Source organism: Podarcis vaucheri (genome assembly GCF_965113315.1).
Source record: "Podarcis vaucheri genome assembly, chromosome: 1".
Taxonomy (NCBI): Eukaryota; Metazoa; Chordata; class Lepidosauria; order Squamata; family Lacertidae; genus Podarcis; species Podarcis vaucheri.
Genome location: NC_138759.1, coordinates 4,869,386 through 4,896,392, shown reverse-complemented (window position 1 = coordinate 4,896,392; position 27,007 = coordinate 4,869,386). Strand labels below are relative to the sequence as shown.

The window sequence follows — 27,007 nt, the reverse complement described above, 5'->3', positions numbered from 1 at the left end:
TCCTATCTCCTCTCAGTCTCCTCTTTTCCAGGCTAAACATATCCAGCTCCTTCAAGAGCTCCTCACAAGGCTTGGTTTCCAGACCCTTGATCATCTTGGTTTCCCTCCTCTGCACATGTTCCAGCTTGTCGACATCCTTCTTAAATTGTGACGCCCAGAACTGGACACAGTATTCCAGGTGTGGTCTGACCAAGGCAGAAGAGAGTGGGACTATTACTTCCCTTGACCTGAACGCTATACTTCTCTTGATGCAGCCTAGAATAGCCTTAGCTTTGTTTTTGCTGCTGCATCACACTGTTGACTCACGTTCAGCTTGGGGTCCACCAAGACCCCTAGATCCTTTTCACATGTACTGCTGTCCCCCATCCTATATGTGTGCATCTGGTTGTCTTATTCAACATCTTTATCAACGACTTGGATGACGGACTCAAGGGCATCCTGATCAAATTTGCAGATGACACCAAACTGGGAGGGGTGGCTAACACCCCAGAGGACAGGATCACGCTTCAAAACAACCTTGACAGATTAGAGAACTGGGCCAAAACAAACAAGATGAATTTTAACAGGGAGAAATGTAAAGTATTGCACTTGGGCAAAAAAAATGAGAGGCACAAATACAAGATGGGTGACACCTGGCTTGAGAGCAGTACATGTGAAAAGGATCTAGGAGTCTTGGTTGACCACAAACTTGACATGAGCCAACAGTGTGACGCGGCAGCTAAAAAAGCCAATGCAATTCTGGGCTGCATCAATAGGAGTATAGCATCTAGATCAAGGGAAGTAATAGTGCCACTGTATTCTGCTCTGGTCAGACCTCACCTGGAGTACTGTGTCCAGTTCTGGGCACCACAGTTCAAGAAGGACACTGACAAACTGGAACGTGTCCAGAGGAGGGCAACCAAAATGGTCAAAGGCCTGGAAACGATGCCTTATGAGGAACAGCTAAGGGAGCTGGGCATGTTTAGCCTGGAGAAGAGGAGGTTAAGGGGTGATATGATAGCCATGTTCAAATATATAAAAGGATGTCACATAGAGGAGGGAGAAAGGTTGTTTTCTGCTGCTCCAGAGAAGCGGACACGGAGCAATGGATCCAAACTACAAGAAAGACGATTCCCCCTAAACATTAGGAAGAACTTCCTGACAGTAAGAGCTGTTTGACAGTGGAATTTGCTGCCAAGGAGTGTGGTGGAGTCTCCTACTTTGGAGGTCTTTAGGCAGAGGCTTGACAACCATATGTCAGGAGTGCTCTGATGGTGTTTCCTGCTTGGCAGGGGGTTGGACTCGATGGCCCTTGTGGTCTCTTCCAACTCTATGATTCTATGATTGATCCCTCCCTCCCCTCGACTTCTGCAGTGCTGGAACTTTACCTGGGGAGATAGGAAGCTGCTTTTGGTTCATCTTCCAGTGGGCTGACCTTCCTGAGGGGCAGGTTCCTTCAATCCTACCTGGAGAGGCCTGAGGGTGAACTTTGGACTTCCTGCATTCAAAGCAGATACTCTCCCGGTCACCTATGACCCTTCCCCCTCAAAGAACCAGTTTTTGCAAAGCCTCCCTATCTGGTCACCTGAGGGCAATTCATACCATGAAGCTGCCTTATTCTGAGTCAGACCCTTATCTAGCTGCGCCTTACGTGCTCTGAATGGCAGCGGCTCTCCCGGGTTTTGGACAGGGCCTTACCTGGAGTGGAGATGCTGCCAGCCAGGGACTGAACCCGGGACCTTCTGCAGGCAAAACAGATGTCCTGCCGCACTGCCATCCTATGCGCCTTTGACTGGCGAAATCCCCGCCCCAAACACCCTGAAGTGGACCCCTTTTTCCGAGTTACTGCTGCAAATCCGGACGGAAGTGGCGGTGAGGCAAGTGAGGACGGGCAGAGTGCCTCTGGGCATGTGCAGTGTGCCCTTGTCACCGGCAAACTTTCGGCAGGACCACTGTACCCAACCCAGTGGCGTAGCGTGGGTTGTCAGCACCCGGGGCAAGGCAAGTAATTTGCGCCCCCTAACCCGTGGATTTGCGCCCCCTAACCCGTGGATTTGCGCCCCCTAACCCCCAGATGTTGCGCCCGGTGCGGCCGGCCCCCCCCTGCACCCCCCACGCTACGCCACTGACCCAACCTATTACCCTTCTCGGCGCTGCAGGTGAGGGTTTCTGGGGCAGAGGAGGTGCCTTGCCAGGCTACCCTAAGCCCCAGCACCTCTCCTTTCCTCGACCCTTCGCCGCCTGCCGTCTAGAAAAGGACTCCATCCCTCTCGCTTGCTCCCGCCCGCCCCCTTCCCGCAGACAGCCGCGATTCCTTCCCGGCTCCCCGTGGGAACAAACGGCCCCTTCTCCGCCCTCCCGGCGAGGCCAGCGCTTCCTTCTCTTAGCCCCCGCCCCGTCTGCGGGAGGCCGTCCACCCTCCTGCCCACCCTCCCCGCCCCGCGCCCCTTCATAGGCACGGCTCGCCCCGCCGCGCCGCCCCACACGCGTCCCGCCCTGCCCGCCCCGTCGAGGCGCACGCTCTCGCCCGCCGCCGGCTCCATGGACGGCGGCGGTGCTTACCGCTGCCGCGCCAACCGGTACCTGGAGGGCGGCCAGTCGGCGCTGCCGGGCTCGCTGCTCTTCGCGGCCGGCCTGCTGGGCAACGTGTTGGCGCTGGGGATCCTGTGGCAGCACCAACTCCGCGCGCGGCTGCAGCGCGCCGGCGGCTGGGGGCGCCCACGGGCGTCCGCCTTCTACCTCCTGGTCAGCGCCTTGGCCGCCACCGACCTGCTGGGCAAGTGCCTGCTCAGCCCCATCGTCCTGGCCGCCTATGCGCGCAACCGCAGCCTCAGCGAGCTCTGGCCGCCGCCAGCAACCGCCGTCGGGGAAGACGCAGCCGCTGACACTGGAGACGCGAACCCCGGGAGCCTGTGCCAGCTGTTCGCCTTCCTGATGGCTTTCTTCGGCCTGGCTCCCACCATGCTGCTACTAGCCATGGCCCTGGAGTGCTGCCTGTCGCTGGGACACCCCTACTTTTACCAGCGCCACACCAGCCGGCGCCTGGGCGCGCTGCTAACCGTCGCGGCGGGCGCGCTGTGCGCCCTCTTCTGCGCCCTGCCGCTGCTGGGCTTCGGTGCCATCGTGCAGTACTGCCCGGGCACCTGGTGCTTCATCCGCATGGCCGGCGGCGGGCGGGCCTACTCGGTGCTCTACGCCAGCCTCCTGGGCGCGCTGGGACTCGCCATCGGGCTCTGCAACCTGGTCAGCATGCGCAGCCTCTACCGCATGGCGCGCCGGCAACCCCCGCGAAGGAGCCAGCCGGCCGGAGCGCACGGAAGCGGCGGTGGCCCCGGCGCCCCGTCGACAGCGCCTCCCGGTGCCGGCCGCACAGAGGAGCTGGGCCAGCTGGTCTTGCTGGCTCTCATGACCGCCCTCTTCACCATCTGCTCCCTGCCCATGATCGTAAGTAACGCTACGAGGGGGGGGGACGGGAGAGCTGTGCGCCTTGGAGAGGCCCTGGCCGTCGAGGGAAACGCCCCGTCGGAAGGCGCGCTCTGTGCGCCCAGAGGGCATAATAATACTAATAATAATAATAATAATCAGTGGCGTAGCGTAGGGGGTGCAGGGGGGCCGGCCGCACCGGGCGCAACATCTGGGGGTTAGGGTTAGGGGGCGCAAATCCACGGGTTGGGGGGCGCAAATTACTTGCCTTGCCCCAGGTGCTGACAACCCACGCTACGCCACTGATAATAATAATAATATTTCTACCCCGCCCATCTGGCTGGATTTCCCCAGCCACTCTGGGCAGCTTCCAACAAAAGATTAAAAATACATTAAAACATCAGTCATTCAAAACTTCCCTAAACAGGGCTGCCTTCAGATGTCTTCTAAATATCAGATAGTTGTTTATTTCCTTGACATTCGATGGGAGGGTGTTCCACAGGGCCTCTCCAGGGAACCTCCAGCCATAGGAGCCAACTCCGAGGGACTGAGGGGGCCTTGCCCCCAAATAATATATTTGAGGGGGTCAGGGGCCCCCAAAGTTGACTGGCATTCAAATGGTTTGTGTGCACCACATTATGTGATGAATTACCGTATTTTTCGCCCCATAAGACGCACCGGCCCATAAGACGCACCTAGTTTTTTGGGGGGGAAATAAAGGAAAAAAATTTATTTCCCCCCCAGGTGCGCTGCGCTACACCAGGAGCTTGGGGCGTGCGGAGCTCAGCGCGCCCCAAGCTTCTGCGTGCCGGCAAGGTCTCCGCTAGCGTGGGAGAGCCGGGCGCCTCTCCCAGGGCTAGCGGACCCCTGCGCTAATCCAGAAGCTTGGGGCGAGCTGAGGTCAGCGCGCCCCAAGCTTCTGCGTGCCGGCAAGCAGTCCGCTAGCCCTGGGAGAGCCGCGGGGCTCTCCCAGGGCTAGCGGACCCCTGCGCTAATCCAGAAGCTTGGGGCGAGCTGAGGTCAGCGCGCCCCAAGCTTCTGCATGCCGGCAAGCAGTCCGCTAGCCCTGGGAGAGCCGCGGGGCTCTCCCAGGGCTAGCGGATCGCTGCGCTACACCAGGAGCTTGGGGCGTGCTGAGCTCAGCACGCCCCAAGCTTCTGCGTGCGCGCAAGCAGTCCGCTGCCGCCCCAAGCCTCGCGCACCCGGTGGGACCTCCTGCCGGGTGCGCGAGGCTTGCAGACACTCGCCTGAAGCAGGGGGAGCCCTCCCGAGGTCTCCCCGTGCTTCGGGCGACAGGCTGCCGCCCCAAGCCTCGCGCACCCGGTGGGACCTCCTGCCGGGCGCGCGAGGCTTGCAGGCATTCGCCCCATAAGACGCACCCCGATTTCCCCTTCATTTTTGGAGGGGAAAAAGTGCGTCTTATGGGGCGAAAAATACGGTATGTGGGGCAGGGCTTACCTGGGCTACCACAGTATTTAATTCAAGTTGGTGCTCCTGCCTCCAGCATTTTGGTCCTTGGTGGGGGGCAGCCTCCCCCCGGCTGTGTATGTCTAGATGCCTAGAGAGCAAGGAGTAGGTATCTCAAGTACCACATTGCCATGTGCCTCTCAAAGGCAACCCTGGCATCTGTAGCTGGAGCTGAGAAAGACTTTGGGTGAGAGGAAGACCAGAGGGTATCCTTGTGCCAGCCAGCCGTGGGCCAGGCTGAACCCAGCATCTTGTGGGGCCTGAGACAGAAGAGACATGGTCCACCCCCTTTTGCAAACACTTTCTGCCAGAACACTGCCGTGGTCACACTTGCAGGTAAAGATAAAGGTAAAGGGACCCCTGACCATTAGGTCCAGTTGTGGCCGACTCTGGGGTTGCGGCGCTCATCTCGCTTTATTGGCCGAGGGAGCCGGCGTACAGCTTCCGGGTCATGTGGCCAGCAGGACTAAGCCGCTTCTGGCAAACCAGAGCAGGCACGGAAACACCGTTTAACTTCCCGCCAGAGTGGTACCTATTTATCTACTTGCACTTTGACGTGCTTTCAAACTGCTAGGTTGGCAGGAGCAGGGACCGAGCAACGGGAGCTCACCCCGTCATGGGGATTCGAACCTCCGACCTTCTGATCTACAAATCCTAGGCTCTGTGGTGTAAGCCACAGTGCCACCCACGTCCCCTGCGCCACCCGTGTTTCTTGCAGGTAGATAGATTTAAAAACTAAACTGAGGACTGTGTGAAATTAGGTCGGGAGACACAGAATCATCTCAGTGCTATTTTTTCTAGGAAAAGAGGTACTGGAACTCACCTTTTTCTCTTAGAATGGCAATGGTGCCCATCTGAGAGGTGCCGGAACTGAGTTCCAAGGGTCATCTAGTCCAACCCCATGCAATGCTGTAATCTTTCACCCAGCGTGAGGCTCGAACCCTCAACCAGCTGAACTGTCTGGGTCTGAAGATCTACCCCAGTGAAGGCAGCACTGACAATCATTGAGTGGTGAATTGGGCTCTTATTTTTATTTTTGGTAGACTGATGTGGATTTTGCTGTTTGTAGTGATTTTACTGTTACCATTGTTATATTCTCATTTTTTACTTTACTTCTCGTTGTGTATTCTTTGTGGGACACCTTGAGATTTTGTTAGAAAGGTGCTGAAGAAATTTAATAAAACTAGCAACAGTAATAATAAATTAGCACATAATAATAATAATAATAATAATAATAATAATAATAATAATAATAATTTATTATTTATACCCCGCCCATCTGGCTGAGTTTCCCCAGCCACTCTGGGCGGCTCCCAATCAGATGTTAAAAACAGTACAGCATTAAATATTTAAAAAATAATAATATTAAGGACACCCGAAAAGCCTGCAGGATGAGGCCAATGGCCCGTCTGGTCCAGAATTCTGTTTTCCCCGTGGCCAACCAGATTCCTGTTGGAAACCCGCAAGCAGAACTTCAGCAGAACACCCCGGTTGTGGTTCCCTGCAACTGGTAGACTGCCACCCAGAGTGGAGGTTCCACCCTTTTAGTCTTGCCTGCAGGGGCACAGATGTCATACACCAGGCATAGGCAAACTCAGCCCTCCAGATGTTTTTTGGGACTACAATTCCCATCATCCCTGCCCACTGTTCCTGTTAGCTAGGGATGATGGGAGTTGTAGTCCCAAAACATCTGGAGGGCCGAGTTGGCTTCTGCCTGCCACACGCGATGATCTGCGCACCTGATTAGAAGAGAGCCGGCGACTTCTGCTAGCAAACGTGTCTTTTCCATGTTTCATGCCTCCCTGAACAGTTTTAGCTCTAATCTCCCTTTTGCATCTCTTTGATAACTGCGCACCTTCCTGTCCCTTCTGCTGAAGCCCTCGCAGATTGCTTAATTTAACAGAAAACAGAGCCTGGGCCATAGCAGGACTGCGGTGATAAATGATCTAGCAGCTATTAACTCAGGCTGGAATAGTTTTAGGAAAGGGGGGGGAAATCACAGCAGGCAGAGATCTTACGCCGCCGGCTGCTCCCTGGAGGCAGAATTCTGAAAGAGGGGGACTTCACACAAGACGGGTTGGATTCTCCTTTCTAACATCCTCATTGGCCTGGCCAAAATATCCGTGACATATTCTTGCTTTCACTTTTGGGGGTGACAGTTTGGCGTCTGTTTTCCATCCACGTTGCAATCCATCTCTGGAACAAATTGGTTGGAGATAATGGCCCGGCGGTTGAGGGTGTTTTCTGCAACATGTTCTTGACACAAGAATAGTTCATTAGCGGAGGATTTATCTCGCTTTGGTTTGGTCCGTGTCTCTTTCCCAAATCATGCCCCATTATTGCTGCCTAGGAGAGCCACAGTGCCTGCAAAAGAAGCAAAGAAAATGAAACAGAATGTTTGTGGTATAAAAAAAAATTACAGGATTTCAGCAGGAAGATACGCACCGACTGGGAATGAAGTAGTGTGATCAGCCCCAAAGCTTTTGCAGGTGCAACCGGCGTTGAAATCGTGATCACGTGTGACCTCGTGAGCACAAATCATCATGCATGTGCATTCAAAAGGACGTCTGGCTGTTTTTCACATCCCAGATTAGCTCAGCAGCAGTCTCCCAACCTGAGGTTTTGCAGCTTTCCCTGCAGCAGATGTTGTTGGGTTTAAGGGCTTTAGAAAAACAGGGTGTATATAAGATACTCCAGGCTTTTAAATAGCTATTCGCCTAATAAGATGGGGGAAGGATAAAATGCTAAAGGTATCGCTTTACGTTTTGTAGTGTGTGCAGTTTGAGCTCAGTTTATAATCAAGTTACAAAGCGAAAATTTGAAATGGAGGCTGCAGGAGTGGACGCTCTAGGGAGTTAGTCACATGCATGCATAACTAAGGGGCAGGGGACTTTTCCCAGGCTGAGGGCTGCATTCGCTTCTGGGCAAGAAAATGGGGACCACATGCTGGTAGTGACCAGAGCTGAAACTGAGAGAGGGGGACACAAGAAATGCCAAATTCACCCCTTGCAGTAGGCTGCTTTCTACAGAAACTAACACAACCCCTCTCTGTCATTTGTAAAAGATTTTGTAGAATCGTGGAGTTGGAAGCGACCACGAGGGTCATCTAGTCCAGCCCCTGGCAGTGCAGGAATCTTTTGCCCAATGTGGGGCAAATGCCACCAGATTTTGAAACGGTGCAAAATGTAGGCTCCTCTCCCGGTCTCTGATCCACCTGCCCTTTCTTTCTCCCTAGCTTTCAGAAATGACTCGCATTCTCTTGCAGCAGTGACTAAGACTAAAGGAGAATTTGATCAGGTTGCTATAATTTCCCCCCGTTCCCCTGCCAGAGAACAGAAGCATTTATCTCCCAAGCCCCATAGCCATTGCCCCGTAAGTCACACCCCCAACCCTGCTATGGGACATCACAGCGGACCTTGACTGCGCCTTCGCTGTTGTGGCTAAGGGCTCAGAGCCCTGCACTGGTTTTCTTGAGAATCATCACATCACACCTCTCTGAGATTAGCACAAGAGCAGGGATGGAAAGAACAGCTGCCCTCTGCGGTGTTTGGACGTGGGAAGCGGTTCTGGGTAACAGAAAAGGCTCGCCGCTATTCTCTCTTGGTTAAGCTTCAAAACATTCCGGCTGTGCTTTCGGAGCACCGATAATGACAAGTCTCAGATTTATCGGATTCTTTGCGGCTTGCTGCGAGTCAAAAGCTGCTAACTAATTGATTTCTGGAACGGGACGGCGAGGGAACACTGACTAATGTTGATGCATTTGAGAACTTGCTTTGGTTACTTGCACACAGTCGGGAGAATGTTTCACACTGCTGGCCAACAGCATCCATTTTTTAGCCAACACGCACGGCATGTCTGGAACAGAGCAAAGAAGATTAAGACAGATCTCTGGTCATCAAGGCAGCCCTGCTGAGTCTGACAAAAGAGACCATCAACTCCAATATCCTGTTTGCAGCAGAGATAATGTGCAGGACCCACAAAGCAAGGCAGCTTGAAGAGAGCAGCCTTCTCCTCCTGTAGCAGTGGCTTACCTGTGGTCCTTGCCTGGTGCGCTTTGCGGGCAGGATGAGGCCTCAGTTAGGAAAGCCAGTTCGCTTTCCTAGCCCTGCCATGTGTGGTTAACGGGCTTTGAGGCCGGCACATCTAGCCATGAGAGACAAGGCTGAGCAGACGAGCATAGAATCATAGAATCGTAAAGTTGGAAGGGACCCCTAAGGGTCATACAGTCCAGCCCAGTCAACAAGATCATCCATGACCAAATATCATCTCAATCGAAGCATCCCTGACAAGATGGCCTTTCAACCTCTGCTTAGAAACCTCCAAGGAAGGAGAGTCCACAACTTCCAGAGGGAGACTGTTCCACTGTTGAACAGCTCTTACTGTCAGAAAGTTCTTCCTTTCTGTTTAGTCAGAATCAGTGCCGGATTTACTTATAAGCTAGAGCCTAGGGCTTGCCAATCAGAAGGTTGGCGGTTCGAATCCCTGCGACGGGGTGAGCTCCCGTTGCTCGGTCCCTGCTCCTGCCAACCTAGCAGTTCGAAAGCACGTCAAAGTGCAAGTAGATAAATAGGTACTGTTCCATTAGGTCCAGTCGTGACCGACTCTGGGGTTGCGGCGCTCATCCCACTTTATTGACCAAGGGAGCCAACGTACAGCTTCCGGGCCATGTGGCCAGCATGACTAAGCCGCCTCTGGCGAACTAGAGCAGCGCACAAAAACGCCGTTTACCTTCCCGCCGGAGCGGTACCTATTTATCTACTTACACTTTTTGGCATGCTTTCGAACTGCTAGGTTGGCAGGAGCAGGGACTGAGCAACGGGAGCTCACCCCATCACAGGGATTCGAACCACCGACCTTCAGATTGGCAAGTTGTAGGTTCTGTGGTTTAACCCACAGCGCCACTCGTGTTCACATTTATTACAGTGCTTTCAGCATTCAGAGCCTTTGGTGTACATTATCACAGGAGTCCTCCCCATAGACCTGCAAATTAGGCCCATATTTACCCCGGGGAGACTGAACTCCTTCACTTTACAGAAGACAGTCTTCTGTTTGACAATCAATCTCTCTTCCCTGGGAACTGTAGTTCTGGGAGGGGAAAAAGGGCGTCCTAACAGCTTAACAAACTACAGCTCCCAGGATTCTTTGGGGAAAGCCATGGCTGTTTCAAGTGATATAAGAGCATTTTAATTGTGTGGTGTCCCGGGTCTATTTAAAGTTAAACAACTCTGAGAAGGGAGATCTGCAGAGACATTGGAGTTACCCATCAAAAGTTAGCAACTGTTAGCAGATCAAGGAAGTCAACTCGCCACAGGCTTCCCCACCAGCGTAAAATGTATAGCAAAGGCTACCAGCCACAATGGCTGGGCTCTGTGCACCACAGCAGGAAGTCATTCTGGGTACCAGTTTTTGGAAAGCACAGGAAGGAAGAAAACTCTCTGCTTGCTGGTTTTCCGCAACCATCTGGTTGGCCCCTGCGAGAACAGGATCCTGGAACAAAAGGGCCATTCGCCTGATCTAACAGGGATTGCCTGATCCAACAGGTCCAGAGCCGCAGAATCCAGCTGTTCTGACGGTGGGGTGCACGGCTGGCTCCAATGCCAGCACTTTCTAAGTCTGTTCCACTGTCAAACTGGGAACCAGGCAGAGGGCCTCTCAGTGGTGGCGCCCACCCTGTGGAACGCCCTCCCACCAGATGTCAACTTTTTGACTTTTAGAAGACATCTGAAGGCAGCCCCGTTTAGGGAAGTTTTTAATGTCTGGTGTTTTGTCTTGTTTTTAATACAGTGGAACCTCGGTTTTCCAGTGTCTCAGAAGCAAACATTTCAGTTTTCGAACGCCAAAAACCCGGAAGTAATTGCTTCCATTTTCGAACGCGCCTCACAAGTTGAACGGCTTCTGAGACGTGTTTCTCAATTTTCTCCATTGAATTTGCCAACAGCCCATCGCGCCTCAGTTGTCTAACATTTCGGAAGTTGAACAGTCTTCCGGAACGGATTACGTTCGACAACCAAGGTACCGCTGTATTCTGTTGGGAGTCGCCCAGAGTGGCAGGGGAAACCCAGCCAGATGGGCAGGGTATAAATAATAAATTGCTGTTGTTGTTGTTTGTACTGATGTTCAGTGAGAATCTCCTTTCTTGTAACGTGAATCCACTGATTTGAGTCCAACCCTCCAGAGCAGGAGAAAACAAGCTTTCTCCATCCTCCATGTGACAGGCCATCAGAAGGTGACTGTCCTTTCTCCTCCCTGTCTCCTCTTTTCCAAGCTAAACCTCCCCAACTCCCTCAACCGTTCTTCTTAAGGTGTTGTTTCCAGGCCCTGGGTCATCTTGGTTGCCCTTCTCTGAATTATGTTCCAGCTTGTAAATGTTGTTGTTGTTGTTTAGTTATTTAGTCGTGTCCAACTCTTTGTGACCCCCTGGACCAGAGCACGCCAGACACTCCTGTCTTCCACTGCCTCCCCCAGTTTGGTCAAACTCATACTGGTAGCTTTGAGAACACTGTCCAGCCATCTCGTCCTCTGTCGTCCCCTTCTCCTTGTGCCCTCCATCTTTCCCAACATCAGGGTCTTTTCCAGGGAGTCTTCTCTTCTCATGAGGTGGCCAAAGTCTTGGAGCCTCAGCTTCAGGATCTGTCCTTCCAGTGAGCACTCAGGGCTGATTTCCTTCAGAATGGAGAGATTTGATCTTCTTGCAGTCCATGGGACTCTCAAGAGTCTCCTCCAGCTTGTAAATAGCCAACTTAAATTTAGATTTCTCTGCCCATATTTCACATTTGGCCACCACAGCAGGGTTAGGGGTGAGAACCATCTGGTCTGCCAGCCTCCCCCCCCCCCACTTTAAAGGACATTTTCTCAAGGAGACAGAAGAAGGAAGTCAATGTTAGCTAAAGTGTCTTTTCAGAACTGAACGTTGAGAGTACAGTGGCCCAGGAACAGCAGGAACCCTGTTAACACGAGAAATGGATGTTTGCCAACCGGCGTAAAAGTCTTCAGGCTTGGCCGGATTTGGTGCCAAATCTGATTCATCTGGCAGATTGCCAAATGCAGGCCAGTTTCTAGAGCCAGAACGGCTATTTTTGAGCTGCTGACCCCATTCTGAAACTGCCCTTTCCTGTCTTCTCCTAGGCAAGGTTCAAGGCTCTTGGGTCAATTGGCAAGGCCCTTCCCAACTTGGGACCAGGATATCTCAAGGGATGCTTGATCGAGGGAGTCCCTGTCGGTGGTCCCCAGTGGCCCCGATCCACCAGCAGCTAGGTTTGAAAGAGGGTTTACACAGAAGAAAAGAAATTATCGTGAAAATCCCTGAAACGAGAAGTAATTGACTATAGAATAACAAAAAATTAAGAGAATAAGGCTATTCAAGAGAATAGGGCTATGTTTAAAGTCATTGAGGTTTTCATACCTTCTTTGTAAACTCGAGGAAGCATTTTCAGCCCTGCTCTTGAGCTTGTTTGATATCACTTAAAATCTTATCATTTCTTTATTTCCTTCTGAGGAAACTGATTAGTTCAGTGAAACGAGTTTTGTAGCCGGCATCTTGTTAAGTCTTTGTTTAATTGTAGTTGATTTTTTTATTTAACCTGAGGTACCACTTTAGCTAATTTTGCCTCCCGCTGCCGCCGCACGATTTCTGTTCTGATCTGATGCAAAGTTCTTAACCCGAGGTACTATTTCTGGGTAAGCGGATTCTGTAACCTGAAGCGTCTGTAACCCGAGGTACCACTGTAGTACATTTACAGTCATACCTCATGTTACGTCCGCTTCATGTTACATTCTTTCAGGTTACGTCCTGCGGGGACCCAGAAGTACCGGAAAGGGTTACTTCTGGGTTTCGCCGCTCGCACATGTGCAGAAGCACAAAATGACGTCATGCGTATGCGCAGAAGCGATGAATTGCAACCCACGCGTGCGCAGACCTGCCACTGCGGGCTGCATTCTTTTCATGCTGCAAACAGGCTTCCGGAACGGATACCGTTTGCAACCAGAGGTACCACTGTATATATAAAACAAAGGTGGCATTTTTTCATCTCCGCCAAGCTAAGCAGTTGGCTCCTTACCTCTCCTGCCCTGACCTAGCCACTGTGATCCACGCGGCGGTCACCTCCAGACTGGATTATTGTAACTCACTCTACGTGGGGCTGCCCTTGAGACTGACCCAGAAACTCCAGCGGGTTCAGAATGCCTTGGCAAGACTCCTTGCGGGATCCTCGCTGCAAGATCACATTCACCTGGTGCTATACCAGCTGCACTGGCTCCCGGTGGAGTGCAGGATCAGGTTTAAGGTGCTGGTTTTAACCTTTAAAGCCCTATACGGCCTAGGACCCACGTACCTACGGGACCGCCTCTCCTGGTATGTCCCATGGAGGACCTTACGGTCTTTAAACAAAAACATCTTGGAGGTCCCGGGCCACAGGGAGGTTAGGCTGGCCTCAACCAGAGCCAGGGCCTTTTCGGTTGTGGCCCCAGCCTGGTGGAACATTCTGCCACAAGAGACCAGGGCCCTGCGGGACTTGACATCTTTCTGCAGGGCCTGCAAGACGGAGCTGTTCCGCCAGGGCACAGCCTGACCCCCTCCTTTGGCAATCCTCACAGAACTCTAGCCCAATGGTTGCCATTAATTTGATTTGAACTGATTTTAGAATGAAATGATTTTAGAATGTTGTATTATTTTACTGTTATTAGCCGCTCTGAGCCCGGCTTCAGCTGGGGAGGGCGGGATATAAATAAATTATTGTTGTTGTTGTTATCTCACCTTCTTTCCTCTGAAAAACTCAAGGTGGCATATATAATACCCTTCTTTCTCCCCACGTTGTCTGCACAACAACCCTGAGAGGTAGGCTAGGCTAAAAGCAGCCGATTGACCTCCCAGGGTCACCTAGTGAGTATTTAACCCTTGTCTCCAAGGTCCTAGCCCAGCAATCTTAACAGCAGTGGCTCTGCAGTGTCTGGTTGCTGTTTTTTAAAACAGTTTTAACTGATTGTTATCTTGAATTACAACCAGCCTTTGAAGCTGAGATCTTTCCCAGAACGGCATCTGCAACGGAATTGTTTTGGAGATGTTTCACTGCATGTTGTCTGGCGCCCTGGCCTCCTTTGAGACAAAGGGCGGGATTCAATATTACTAAATAAATAAACGGTATATAAATTGTGGAAATCAATGCAAGAAACTTGTGTCCTCCTGGAGAAACATTACTGGGAGGAGGGAACAAGAGTCCTTGGAAAATACCGCGGTATTTTCTCAAATTTAATCCGTTCCGGAAGTCCGCACCAAATCAAAGTGTTCCAAAACCAAAGCGCGCTTTCCCATAGGAAGTAATGCAAAACGGATTAATCCGTTCCAGACTTTTAACAACCCCTAAAACAGCAATTAACATGGATTTTACTATCAAACAAGACCATTGATCCATAAAATGAAAGTAATAATCAACGTACTATAAAATAAATAAGACAGTATTGTAGATGATAAAAAATTAAATTAATTTTTTTCCTTACCTGCACTGATGACAGTCATTGTTTGGATGGGGGCTTGTATCCATTTCTGCAGTCACACATATTTCCCCAAAATCAATCAGTAGCTGAACTAGGTTCCACACAGTCAGAAAAACATATTAACCGAGAAAGCCTCAAAAACACAAAATAAATAGCAAAAACAAAAGCACCAAACTTCATCCATTCCAGAAGTCCGTTTGACTTCCAAAATGTTTGAAAACCAAGGCGCAGCTTCTGATTGGTGCAAGTGCCCCGGAAACAATAGCCAACAGCTGCATTGGGCGTTCAGCTTCCGAAAAAACATTCAAAAACCGGAACACTTACTTCTGGGTTTTCAGCGTTTGAGAAGCAAGGCACCACTGTACTGTGAGTTCAAAATGTGGCTACCGGATTGCTGAGGGGATGTTGGGATTCCCTGCGGGGTGCTAAGAGGCAGGGGGCTTTGGAGGTATAAATGACCATGAGACTTTGAAAAACTGGTTTCCTTGGATCAAGTTAATTGGTTAATTTTGTTGATTTCAAAGAACTCCAGGGACACCCAGGGGTCATCTAGTCCAACCCTCTGCAAAGCAGGAACCGCAGCTGAATCACCAGGCTGTGCACTGCGATGGAGAGCCAAGCCCAGGCGCAGGGAATCGTTTCCCTTCCAGCCACCCCCTTGCCCCACCTTCCTCCACCCAACCAAATACAGTGGTACAGTGGTGCCCCGCAAGACGAATGCCTCGCAAGACAGAAAACTCGCTAGACGAAAGAGTTTTCTGTTTTGGAGGTGCTTCGCAAAACGAGTCTCCTATGGGCTTGCTTCCCAAGACGAAAATGTCTTGCGAGTTCCTGCGGGTTTTTTTTCCTCCCCCCCTTTTTCTAAGCCGCTAAGCCGCTGATCAGCTGATCCGATAAACCGCTAATAGCGCTAATGGCGCTAATCCGTCAATGGGCTTGCTTCGCAAGACGAAGAGAATCACAGAACGGATTCTTTTCGTCTTGCGAGGCACCACTGTAGCTTGGTTCTCAAACATTCATATAGATACAAAAAGTCCTTGCGTTCGATACTATTTCCCAAATGGTGTTTCCAGAGGTATCTCAGTAATGGATACAAAGTTCCGACTTTCTCTCGGGTGTAACTACTAAATTCCATGGGCGTTTGAGACATTGTCTTATCTCGCACGTATAAGTTTGTTTTTTCTAGAAGAAGAAGAAGAAGAAGAAGAGTTTGGATTTGATATCCCGCCTTTCACTCCCCTTCAGGAGTCTCAAAGCGGCTCACATTCTCCTTTCCCTTCCTCCCCCACAACAAACACCCTGTGAGGTGAGTGGGGCTGAGAGACTTCAGAGAAGTGTGACTGGCCCAAGGTCACCCAGCAGCTGCAGGTGGAGGAGCGGAGACGCGAACCCGGTTCCCCAGATTACGAGACTACCGCTCTTAACCACTACACCACACTGGCTCTACCTTTTATTCATGTATCTTTCCCGTTCTCATTTACTCAGTAGATTTTCTAATATGCTGATTCACTCATCACGCTTTTACCCTGCGCCATTTTCTCCGCCAGTGTCGGGTAGGATTTCCTTAACTTCCCAATCCTTAAAACATTTCCCAAACCTCCTTTTCTTCTGCTTCTGTAAAAAGTTAAAGGGACCCCTGAACATCAGGTCCAGTCGTGACCGACTCTGGGGTTGCGGCGCTCATCTCGCTTTATTGGCCGAGGGAGCCGGCGTACAGCTTCCGGGTCATGTGGCCAGCAGGACTAAGCCGCTTCTGGTGAATCAGAGCAGCGCACGGAAATGCCGTTTACCTTCCCGCCGGAGCGGTCCCTATTGATCTACTTGCACTTCTTGGCAACTGATTGACTGGTTGTGTGACTGCAGTACATTATTGCTTTCATTTTATGGATCCTTGGTCTTGTTGGATAGCAAAATTCATGTTAAATTGCTGTTTTAGGGGTTGTTTTTAAAAGTCTGGAATGGATGAAACCGTTTTGCATTACTTTCTATGGGAAAGCGTGCCTTGGTTTTGGAACGCTTTGGTTTTGGAACGGACTTCCGGAACGGATTAAGTTTGAGAACCAAGGGACCACTGTAACAGTTGTGGGAACTAAAATAAGGGCTGTTTCAGGCACCATAAGACAGCAGATAGGACCTGAGATCGTCAGATGGAGGGTGGCATACAAATTTAATAAAATAAATAAAAACAGAATCGCAAAACTGTCAACTAGGTGGGACTTCCCTTGTGCTTGACCCAGAAGCTGTGGCTAGGGCAGGCTGCTGCAACCCGATTGCTGGCAGGAGCGAGGGCTTGCCAACAGATAACACCTGTACTTGGAGGTCTGCACCAGCTCTACCAGGCTGAGTTCAAGGTTTTAGGAAAGTCCTTAGCAACTTGGGACCAGTTTACCTGGAAGATTGCTGCACCTCTTATGTGCCAGTCGGGCTGATTCGGTCTGCGGAACTGGTGCTGTTACCAGTGCCACACAAGACCCGTTCTGCATTTGCAGGAACTTCATCTTTTTGTGCACTTTGGAACTCCCGGCCTCATGATACCAGGCAGGCGCCTCCGCTGTGCTCTTTCTGGTGCCTGCTAAAAGCATTTGGGAACCGCAGATCCAGAAAAGGGACTATCTGCTTATCGGCCTGTCCGAAGAGATGGTATATACAGTGGTGCCCCGCAAGACGAATGCCTCGCAAGACGGAAAACTCGCTAGACGAAAGAGTTTTCCGTTTTGGAGGTGCTTCGCAAAATGAATTTCCTATGGGCTTGTTTCGCAAGACGACAATGTCTTGTGAGTTCCTGCTGGGTTTTTTTTTCCTTTCCCCCCCTTTTTCTAAGCCGCTAAGACGCTTATCAGCTGATCTGATCAGCAGATAAGCCGCTAATAGCCGCTAATAGCGCTAATCCGCTAATCTGTCAATGGGCTTGCTTCGCAAGACGAAAAAACCGCTAGACGAAGAGAATCACAGAACGGATTCTTTTCGTCTTGCGAGGCACCACTGTATTAGCAGAGCCTTAACTATAAGCATCTTCAGCTTTTTGTTGTCTTGTGTCAGATCTCTTAGCCGGAAAGCAGTTTGGGGGAGTTTTTACAGGACCGCTGCAGTTACATTGTTTTTGGAAAGCTGTTAAATGCCTGCGGAGAACCAGAGCCTCACGTGGACATTCTGAGCCCTTTTAAGGCCAGGATTCTAAAGAGAGGAGGTTGGAGGTTGTCAAGAGGTTATTGGAGACATTTTCGAGAAGAGCAAATGTTGAGGTTGGTGCGTCAGAGTCCAGCCTTGGCCAAGTTCAGGGGTGGCTGTAACACCCGCGGAGCCACTGCTTCCTTAGTTCCACAAACTTATCCCCAATGCCGCCCCCACAAAAGGCATTATTTAGAATAGTGGTTTGCACGACCCAGTAAAGACGATAATAAGGCAACAAAATTGAAAATGGTGACAGTTAATTTCACATCTATTCCAAATCCCACTGCAGTGGCACCTTGGCTCTCAAACTTAATCTGTTCCAGAAGTCCGTTCCAAAACCAAGGCGTGTTTTCTCATAGAAAGCAATGCAAAACAGATTAATCCATTCCAGACTTTTAAAATCGACCCCTAAAACAGCAATTTAACATGGATTTTGCTATCCAACAAGACCAAGGATCCATAAAATGAAAACAATAATGTACTCCAGTCACACAATCAGTCAACCAGTAGCTGAACTGGGTTCCACACAGTCACAAAAACAAAAACGAAAAAGAGCCGCCAAAATAAATAGCAAAAACAGACAGACCTCAGTGTTAACACTCAAAATGGAAGTGTGGCACTCAAATCGGAAGCGTAACACTCAAAACGGAGCACATTTGGCTTCCGGAAAACGTTCGCAAACTGAAACACTTACTTCCGGGTTTGCAGTGTTTGGCTTCCAAGTTGTTTGAGTACCAAGGCGTCTGAGTACCATAAGGTCCCACTGTACTTAGATATATAGCAGGACGACCCTCCTGGAACGAACGCAGGGAGACTTGGAGCCAATTCTCATGTTCCAGAAAAGCACCTGAGAAGCACTTTAGACTGCAAGTGTGCATATGAAAATAGGGATGTCCAATATAATAATAATAATAATAATAATAATAATAATAATAATAATAATGTTTTTTATGTACTGAGTTGAATAGGATCCAAAATGCAGCAGTCTGATTGGTCCTAGAACAATAGGATTCAGAATGCAGCAATCTGATTGGTCCTAGAACAATAGGATTCAGAATGCAGCAATCTGATTGGTCCTAGAACAATAGGATCCAGAATGCAGCAGTCTGATTGGTCCTAGAACAATAAGATTCAGAATGCAGCAATCTGATTGGTCCTAGAACAATAGGATCCAGAATGCAGCAGTCTGATGGGTCCTAGAACAATAGGATCCAGAATGCAGCAGTCTGATTGGTCCACAGGAGCCACCCAATCCAGTTCCAGGTGGAAGTGAATCCAGAACCTGATTGGCCTACAGGAGAATCCCGGAATTAGCCAATCACATGGGGCCCATTGTGTAAATAATGTATATAAAGCAAAATAAAAAAATTCCTTCCAGTAGCACCTTAAAGACCAACTAAGTTAGTTCTTGGTATGAGCTTTCGTGTGCATGCATACGAAAATATAATATAAAGCAGGCATTCTGGGGGAACTTCCATTCCTCCTCACCACTATGAGCTGAATAAAGAGCATGAAATCCACTCTCGACTCTGAGTATATTTCAAATAATGCTCTGCCCATCTGACTGGCTTGCCCCAGCCACTCTGGGCAGCTTCCGACAAACTATAAAAACATAATAAAACATTAAACCAAACAAAAAAACTTCCTTATTCAGGGCTGCCTTCAAATGTCTTCTGATGGTGGTACGGTCTCCCTCTGGAGGCGGTGGACTCTCCTTCCTTGGAGGTTTTTAAGCAGAGGTTGGATGGCCATCTCTCAGGGATGCTTCAGTTGAGATTCCTGCATTGCAGGGGGTCAGACTAGATGACTCTGGTGGTCCCTTCCAACTCTGATTCTATGGAAGCCCCTTCAAAGAAACAGTTTTGAGACAGAACTGAGCAACCACCATCTTTACCCACCAGAGGGAGCTCTTTGCACATGCAGACGGCCAAAAAACCAAAGCAAAGGGTGTTTTTTTTTTTTTTTTGCAATTCTTGCTTACAATATTTCAGTGGCTTTTGGGATAGCGACTCTCCAGATGTTGCTATCCATTACCAATTTATTCCATAAAATTTATACACCGTGTGATTGTTAAAAAGCAGGCGTCCTGGTTTTCAACCTCCAAAAGTTGTACGGTATGATATACTACCTTCCCCACCACCACCCAACTTTGCTCAAGGTGGCCTGCATAATTCACCTCCTCCCCATTTTATCCTCTCATATATATATAATTTTATTAGATTTTCCACAATAACAAAAGCAGAATGATACACAAAAACAGAAAAAGAGAAGGGAAAAAAGGAACAATAAACAAATAAACAGTGACAACAAACTTAATTCTTCACAAATCCAACCTTTTAAACATCTTGGTTGACGTCCTCAAGTGCCTCCCTTCTGAGTTTCCTTGTAGTTAAAAGTAACAGCTTTCCAATATCATTATTAAACTAAAACAATTTCTGATTATAGTCCATCTTATTCACTTTTCTTAACATTCTAAATCCCATTTATTTAATTATAGCGTAGTTTCATCCTAGGCCTATTTGTTTTCTTTCAAGTAATTTCTAATTTTTTTACATGACAATATTTATTCAAACACTCCTTAAATTTCCTCCAGTCCTCTTGAAACTCCTCTTCTTTCTGGTCGCGGATTCCCATTTCTCAACAACCCTGCGAGGTAAGATAAGCTGAGAGGCAGCGGCTGGCCCAAGGTCACCCATGGCTGAGTGGTAGATTCGAACCCGTGTCTCCCAGGTCATACGCTCTAACCACTACACCCCCACTGCCTCTGCAATGTAATGCTGAAGATGTAGCTCTCTACCCCGGCCTTTGATGGCCAAGACAGGTGTTTCTGGGATACACCCCTTTCCCTGTGGTTTGTCTTTTAGATGAACTGTTTTTCAATACGTACCAAGTTTTAAATTGATGTCAATCTGTCCTGGGACCTGATGTTACAGAAGGGCAGGTAACCAACCAACAGGAAAGCTCAGCTGGTTAGAGTGTGGTGCTGATAATGCCAAGGTTGCAGGATGAATCCCCGTTTGGGACATCTGCATATTCCTGCATTGCAAGGGGTTGGAATAGATTATTATTATTGTTGTTGTTGTTGTTGTTTAGTCGTTTAATTGTGTCCGCCTCTTCGTGACCCCCTGGACCAGAGCACGCCAGGCACTCCTGTCTTCCACTGCCTCCCGCAGTTTGGTCAAACTCATGCTGGTAGCTTCTAGAACACTTTCCCACCATCTCGTCCTCTGTCGTCCCCTTCTCCTTGTGCCCTCCATCTTTCCCAACATCAGGGTCTTTTCCAGGGACTCTTCTCTTCTCATGAGGTGGCCAAAGTCTTGGAGCCTCAGCTTCAGGATCTGTCCTTCCAGTGAGCACTCAGGGCTGATTTCCTTCAGAATGGAGAGGTTTGATCTTCTTGCAGTCCACGGGACTCTCCAGAGTCTCCTCCAGCACCAGAATTCAAAAGCATCAATTCTTCGGCGACCAGCCTTCTTGATGGTCCAGCTCTCACTTCCATACATCACAACTGGGAAAACCATAGCTTGAACTATATGGCAAGATGATGTCTCTGCTTTTTAAGATGCTGTCTAGGTTTGTCATTGTTATTCAATACGTAGTGAGTTTTAAATTGATGTAAATCTGTCCTGGGATGTGATGTTGAAGAATAGATGATTCTAGCCCCTTCCAACTCTGAAATTCTATGCTTCTGTGAGTGTCTGGAGTCTGTTGGAGGGTGGATGGCGGCTAACAGATTGAGGTTGAATCCTGACAAGACAGAAGTACTGTTCTTGGGGGACAGGGGGCAGGCTGGTGTGGAGGACTCCCTGGTCCTGTATGGGGTAACTGTGCCCCTGAAGGTCCAGGTCGCAGCCTGGGAGTCATTTTGGACTCACAGCTGTCCATGGAGGCACAGGTTAATTCTGTGTCCAGGGCAGCTGTCTACCAGCTCCATCTGGTACGCAGGATGAGACCCTCCCTGCCCGCGGACTGTCTCGCCAGAGTGGTGCATGTTCTGGTTATCTCCCCCTTGGACTACTGCCATGCGCTCTAAGTGGGGCTACCTTTGAAGGTGACCTGGAAACTGCAACTAATCCAGAATGCGGCAGCTAGACTGGTGACTGGAAGACCACATAACACCAGTCTTGAAAGACCAACATTGGCTCCCAGTAAGTTTCTGAGCAGAATTCAAAGTGTTGGTGTTGACCTTTAAAGCCCTAAACGGCCTCGGCCCAGTATAACTGAAGGAGCGTCTCCACCCCCATCATTCTGCCCAGACAGAAAGCTGAGGGCCTTCTGGCGGTTCCCTCGCTGCGAGAAGCCAAGTTACAGGGAACCAGGTAGAGGGCCTTCTTGGTGGTGGCGCCCACTCTGTGGAACGCCCTCCCACCAAATGTCTAAGAGAACAACAACTACCAGACTTTTAGAAGACATCTGAAGGCAGCCCTGTTTAGGGAAGCTTTTAATGTTTGATGCATTACGGTATTTTAATATTTTGTTGGAAGCTCCCCTGAGTGGCTGGGGAAGCCCAGCCAAATGGGCAGGGTATAAATAATAAATTATTATTAGTAGTAGTAGTAGTAGTAGTAGTAGTAGTAGTAGTCACAATAATACTCAGCCACTCAATCTGCCGCAAGTGAGTTTTTCAACCTGTCTCCCTCCCCTCCCACAGGTCCGTGCTTACGTCGGCGCATTTGCCCCCGATTTCGACGAGAAGGCGGACCTCACCGCCCTGCGCTTCTTCTCCGTGAACTCCATCGTGGACCCCTGGGTCTTCATTATTTTCCGGACGTCCCTCTTCCGCAGTTGCCTCCGCCGGGTTTCGAGGAGGCTGAGCTCAAAAAGGTCCACAGACTCTCAGCTGCTAGAAACTTGGGAGCGGAAAGGATCCGATCGTCTGGAGTGAGGCATTTCTGCCTTCTGAGGAGCTGGTACTGGAGGGGGTCCAGCGGGACTTCCCCCATCCCCCATCCCGGCCCTGTAAATCATCCATAGTCCAAGGAACAGGCCGACAAGCAAACATTTTCCCTGGTCAGAAAGAAGCAGCTGGCTTAAGCTGCATGGTTAACCTCTGGAACTCATGCCCACTGGAGACAGCAATGACCACCAGCCTGGGTGACTTTGAAAGAAGACTGGACAAATTCGTGGAAGAGAGGGCTTGCAATGGCTACTAGCCAGGACTGCTAGGCTCTGCCTCCACTGCAATGCTTCTGAATAACAGTTGATGGAAACCGCAGGAAGGTCTTGTGTTCGAATCCTGCTTATCGGATTCCCACTGGGGCATCTGGTTGGCCAGTGTAAGAACCAGGCGCTTGCGGGAATAGATGGGCCATTGGCCTAATCTAGCGGGGTCTTCTTGGGTTTTTAATGTAGTGACCGCACCTCCATTCATGGTTTCTGCTCTTTTAAGACAGGCGAAAAATCCAAGAAGCAGTCACCAAATTTGGGGGGGACACGGACATTGCACCCCCGGCTGATCAAAGGTACTAGACGGTTTGCGTACTGCCCACAGATATCAGCCACTTGTGGGCAAGCCTGAAAAGTTAAAAAAGGAGGAGTCCGCTCTCTCCCAGCTTGCAAGGACTTTCCTGCCAGGTCACCTGGAGACCATGGTTGCTCGCCAGTGGCGACCAGGCGAGTTGGCTGGCCTGATAGGAGAATCGCATAGCCACGTGGATATGTGTGCTGCTGTCTCGAAAGGGCAAATTCCCCTTGTATTTCTGCCCACAGGCCTGCGAGGAGACAGAAATCCGAAATGACCACCTTGATCATTCCCAGTAGAGCGGATGTGCGGCTGTCATTGGAGTAGTATGTACCATATTTTTCGCTCCATAAGATGCACCTGACCATAAGAAGCACCTAGTTTTTAGAGGAGGAAAACAAGAAAAAAAATATTCTGAATACAACAGTGGATGTATGATTTTTGTGGTGCGTGCTGTGGCCACAGACATGTGATCTGATGGTGAATTTGGGGTGACCCAATGCAGAAATCCTGTGGATCCATGTGGATCCATGCTTTGTAACCACATTCTTGTACCATTGCAGCCCCAGGAAACAGTGGATGCGTGATTTCTTTGGTGCAGGCTGTAGCCATGGACATGCTATGTGATCTGATGGTGAATTTGGGGTGACCCAATGCAAAAATCCTGAGGATCCATGGGCTTTTACCTCCCCCCTCCGCTAGCATCCCTTATCTCTCTCCCAATCCCACCAATCAGCTGTTTCCTTTCAACACTCCCTTCCCTCTTATTTGCCTTAGTGTCTTTTCCTTAGCTGGAGCAGTTTTTTGTTCCTCCTTTTCTTCTAATTTCTCTCCTTATTGCTTTAGTCTTCCTGTTTCCCCCCTTTGCAAGTTTGCTGTCTTTACCTCCCCCCTCCCAGGCAGCCTCCTTTATCTCTAGCGTCCCTTATCTCTCTCCATGATCGGCAAACGATCAGCAGCTTTGTTTCAACACCCCCTTCCCTCTTTCAAAAAAAAAAAAAAGCATGATCTGCTTTTCGCCCCTGGGCAATTCGGCTCCAGGGACCACACATTTACTCCATAAGACGCACAGACATTTCCCCTTACTTTTTAGGAAGAAAAAAGTGCGTCTTAGGGAGCGGAAAATACGGTACATTCCTAGTTACTCCCATCTCGAAATAGGGGACTGTGGCGCTGGGAAGGGGGCAGAAAGAGGCAGACAAAATGACCAGGGATAGAGGGATACACTTGATTTACCTTTTCTTGAAGGGGAGGGATGGTGGAGTTGATCTGCCCTCAGCTAAATCCTCCTTTCTGCGTTTAAATCAGGAATCTCCTCCTCAACATGCCCCCCCACCCTACTTTATACATGAATGGTGCAGATGTCATCAAGCCAATGTTGGGTTTCGTCCAGTGAATCATTAGCTTGCATGGTGGGGGGTTGGACTAGATGACCTGGGGAATCCCCTTCCAATTCTACAGTTCCAATTCTATGAATTGTGAGCATTGCTGGGGAAGCTACGGAATGTTGAGCATCAGTCAGGCCAGGACTGAGAAAGGACAACTGAAACCATCAAAGGGGTTGGAGCCCTTGACAAAAAGGTTGGAAATAAAACTTCACGATGGCGTCACGTTGTTCTGCAATATTGGGGCGCATCCAGTCGTGCGTCTTTTGAGGGGTGAAGCCTCCCTGGAGGTGCCCCTTGTTCCATTCCGGCCAAGCTCCGAAGAAACCTGTTTGTGGTTGGTCCTTCTGGCAATCACAAACACACACCCTCCCAGGAGCAGTTTTTCACCTTGGGAAGACCGGTTGGTTTGCTTCAGCTGGCCAAACAAATGTTTAGTCTGAGACATCTGCCAAGCGCCTGATATTTTTATTTTTAATATTTGTTATTTATTTTCCGTTTAATAATATGCATTCACATCATCATTTTCTACTTTACCACCCTGGCTCTTTAGAGCCTGTCGAATTCCTTCCCTCCCGCCTCATGGCTTTCAAAATTAACCTTTATATCTATTAGGGGATGATTAGCTGCTTGTGCTTAAAATGGTGCCCCTTCAGAGTTTGTGCGGCCCCACAAACCTCTGTGTGTGACAGAGCTCCTCAGACATGTCTGCTCTAGTCACTGTTAGAGTCCGACAGTGGCTGTTTGCGGAAACGCCTCCAACAAAGAAGTTCCTTAACGGAAACACGTCTCCTGGACTCACGACGTGACAGCTTCCGACGAAGCATGGGTCTCCCTGCAATTGCTTCTGACACCTCCCCACTATTTTCACTGGACGTGTCTCTCACCCCTTTCTCCCCCCTGCTTCCTGCCTGCGCTGCTGCATCTCTCTCAGTATCCCTGAGATCCTCCTCCAGAGACCCCGCGCTCCCCCTGCTGGTCCCTGCTTTGGCTGTTGAGTCTCTCCCAGTCTCTGGGAGCCCTATCACCTCCTTTCCCTCTGATGTCAGTTCCCTGACATCCACCTCCCCTCCAGGGCCCCCTTCCCCCCCGCCCCCTCCCTCTCCTCTGGGCGGTGAGGAGCTGAAACCCCGAAACGAATCCTCTTCATCTTCCGACGTCTCGAACATCTCCCTCCATCGGTCTTTGTTCCGACTCGCTGAATCCTCCTCCACCTCGGAATCAGAGAACCCCTCCAACTCCTCTTCTTCGTCTGTGGTGGCGAAGTATTCCCTCCGGAACCTCGCCACTGGCTGGGGTTTTCGAGGGAATCTCTGATGAAAAGTTTCAATTAGAACCTCGTCATCTACATCCTCTGCCCTGACCCAGGTGTTTTCCGACTCCGGTTCCCCTTCCCACATTACCAAATACTCTACTTGCTCTCCTTTCCACCTGGAATCTAGGATCTCCGCTGCATGGTAGCTGTGTTCTTTTTCCTCCATCGCTGGTCCCCTATTGACCCTCCCCTCTCTGTCCCCTATATACGGTGACAGCAACGATCTGTGGAACACTGGGTGCAACTTCATGTGGTTCGGTAACCGGAGTCTGAAAGCCACTGGGTTGACCTGTTGCGTGACTTCAAATGGGCCCAGTCTCTTGGGTCTTAACTTCTTACAACCTCCTTTAAATGGTAACCCTTGGGTGGACAGCCACACCTGGTCTCCCACCCTAAGGCTTTCCCCTTCCCTTCTGGTTTTGTCTGCCTGCCTCTTATATTCCTCCTTCGCCCGGTTTAAATTAAGTTGGAGTTGGCGATGGATCGCTTCCATTTCTTCAACGAACTGTTCTGCTGCTGGAACGCTCCAGTTCTCCCCCTCCCCCCCTGGGAAGGCTCGGGGATGACACCCGTGATTGGCCAAAAAAGGGCTCATTCCCGTGGACACGTTCTCTGCATTGTTGTAAGCAAATTCTGCCAACGCCAGCTTCTCCACCCAATCATTCTCTCTGTCATTAACATAACACCTCAAATATTGCTGGAGGACACCATTAGCTCTTTCCGCCTGCCCGTTGGTTTCTGGATGACGGGCAGTAGAGAAATTAACCTCTACATGCAGTAAGCTCATGAGCTTCCTCCAGAACCTGGAAGTAAATTGTTTCCCTCGGTCCGAAACCACCCTCAAGGGGGCGCCATGCAACCTAAACACATTTTCCACAAACAATTTGGCGGTTTCTTCTGCTGTGACCGCATGTGAGCAGGCTATAAAGTGTGCCATCTTGGTTAACAGATCTACCACCACCATAATGGCTGTTTTCCCTTTGGACCTGGGCAGATCAGTCATAAAATCTATTGCCACTGCCTCCCACGGTCTTTCCGGCGTGGGTAGTGGTTCTAATAAACCTGCCGGTGCCCGCCTCTCCCCCTTGGCTCGTTGGCAACGGTCACACCCTCTCACATATTCACGCACATCTTCCCTGACCTTGGGCCACCAGAATTCCCTGGTAACCAGCCACATGGTTTTGTGTTGCCCAAAATGCCCTGCTGTGGGGTTATCGTGCAGTTGCTTGAGTACCTTTTCCCTCAATTCCCCTTCAGGTATGTATAACGCTCCCTTGTAGTACAACGCCCCATTTCTCTCCTCAAAACCCCCGGGTT

The 27,007-nt window shown here is 50.0% G+C and overlaps 1 protein-coding gene across 1 annotated transcript; it reads left to right on the top strand.

Annotated features, from left to right (window-relative positions):
- Nucleotides 1–1,736: 1,736 nt before the first annotated feature.
- On the top strand, nucleotides 1,737–23,676 carry LOC309535894 (prostaglandin D2 receptor-like; the record flags this gene model as incomplete). Its single annotated transcript, XM_082229417.1, has 3 exons — nucleotides 1,737–1,856; nucleotides 2,281–3,423; nucleotides 22,181–23,676. 3 exons carry the CDS (start codon nucleotides 1,737–1,739, stop codon nucleotides 22,412–22,414), a joined length of 1,497 nt encoding a protein of 498 aa, XP_082085543.1. The 3' UTR covers nucleotides 22,415–23,676.
- Between the last annotated feature and the right edge of the window lie 3,331 nt (nucleotides 23,677–27,007).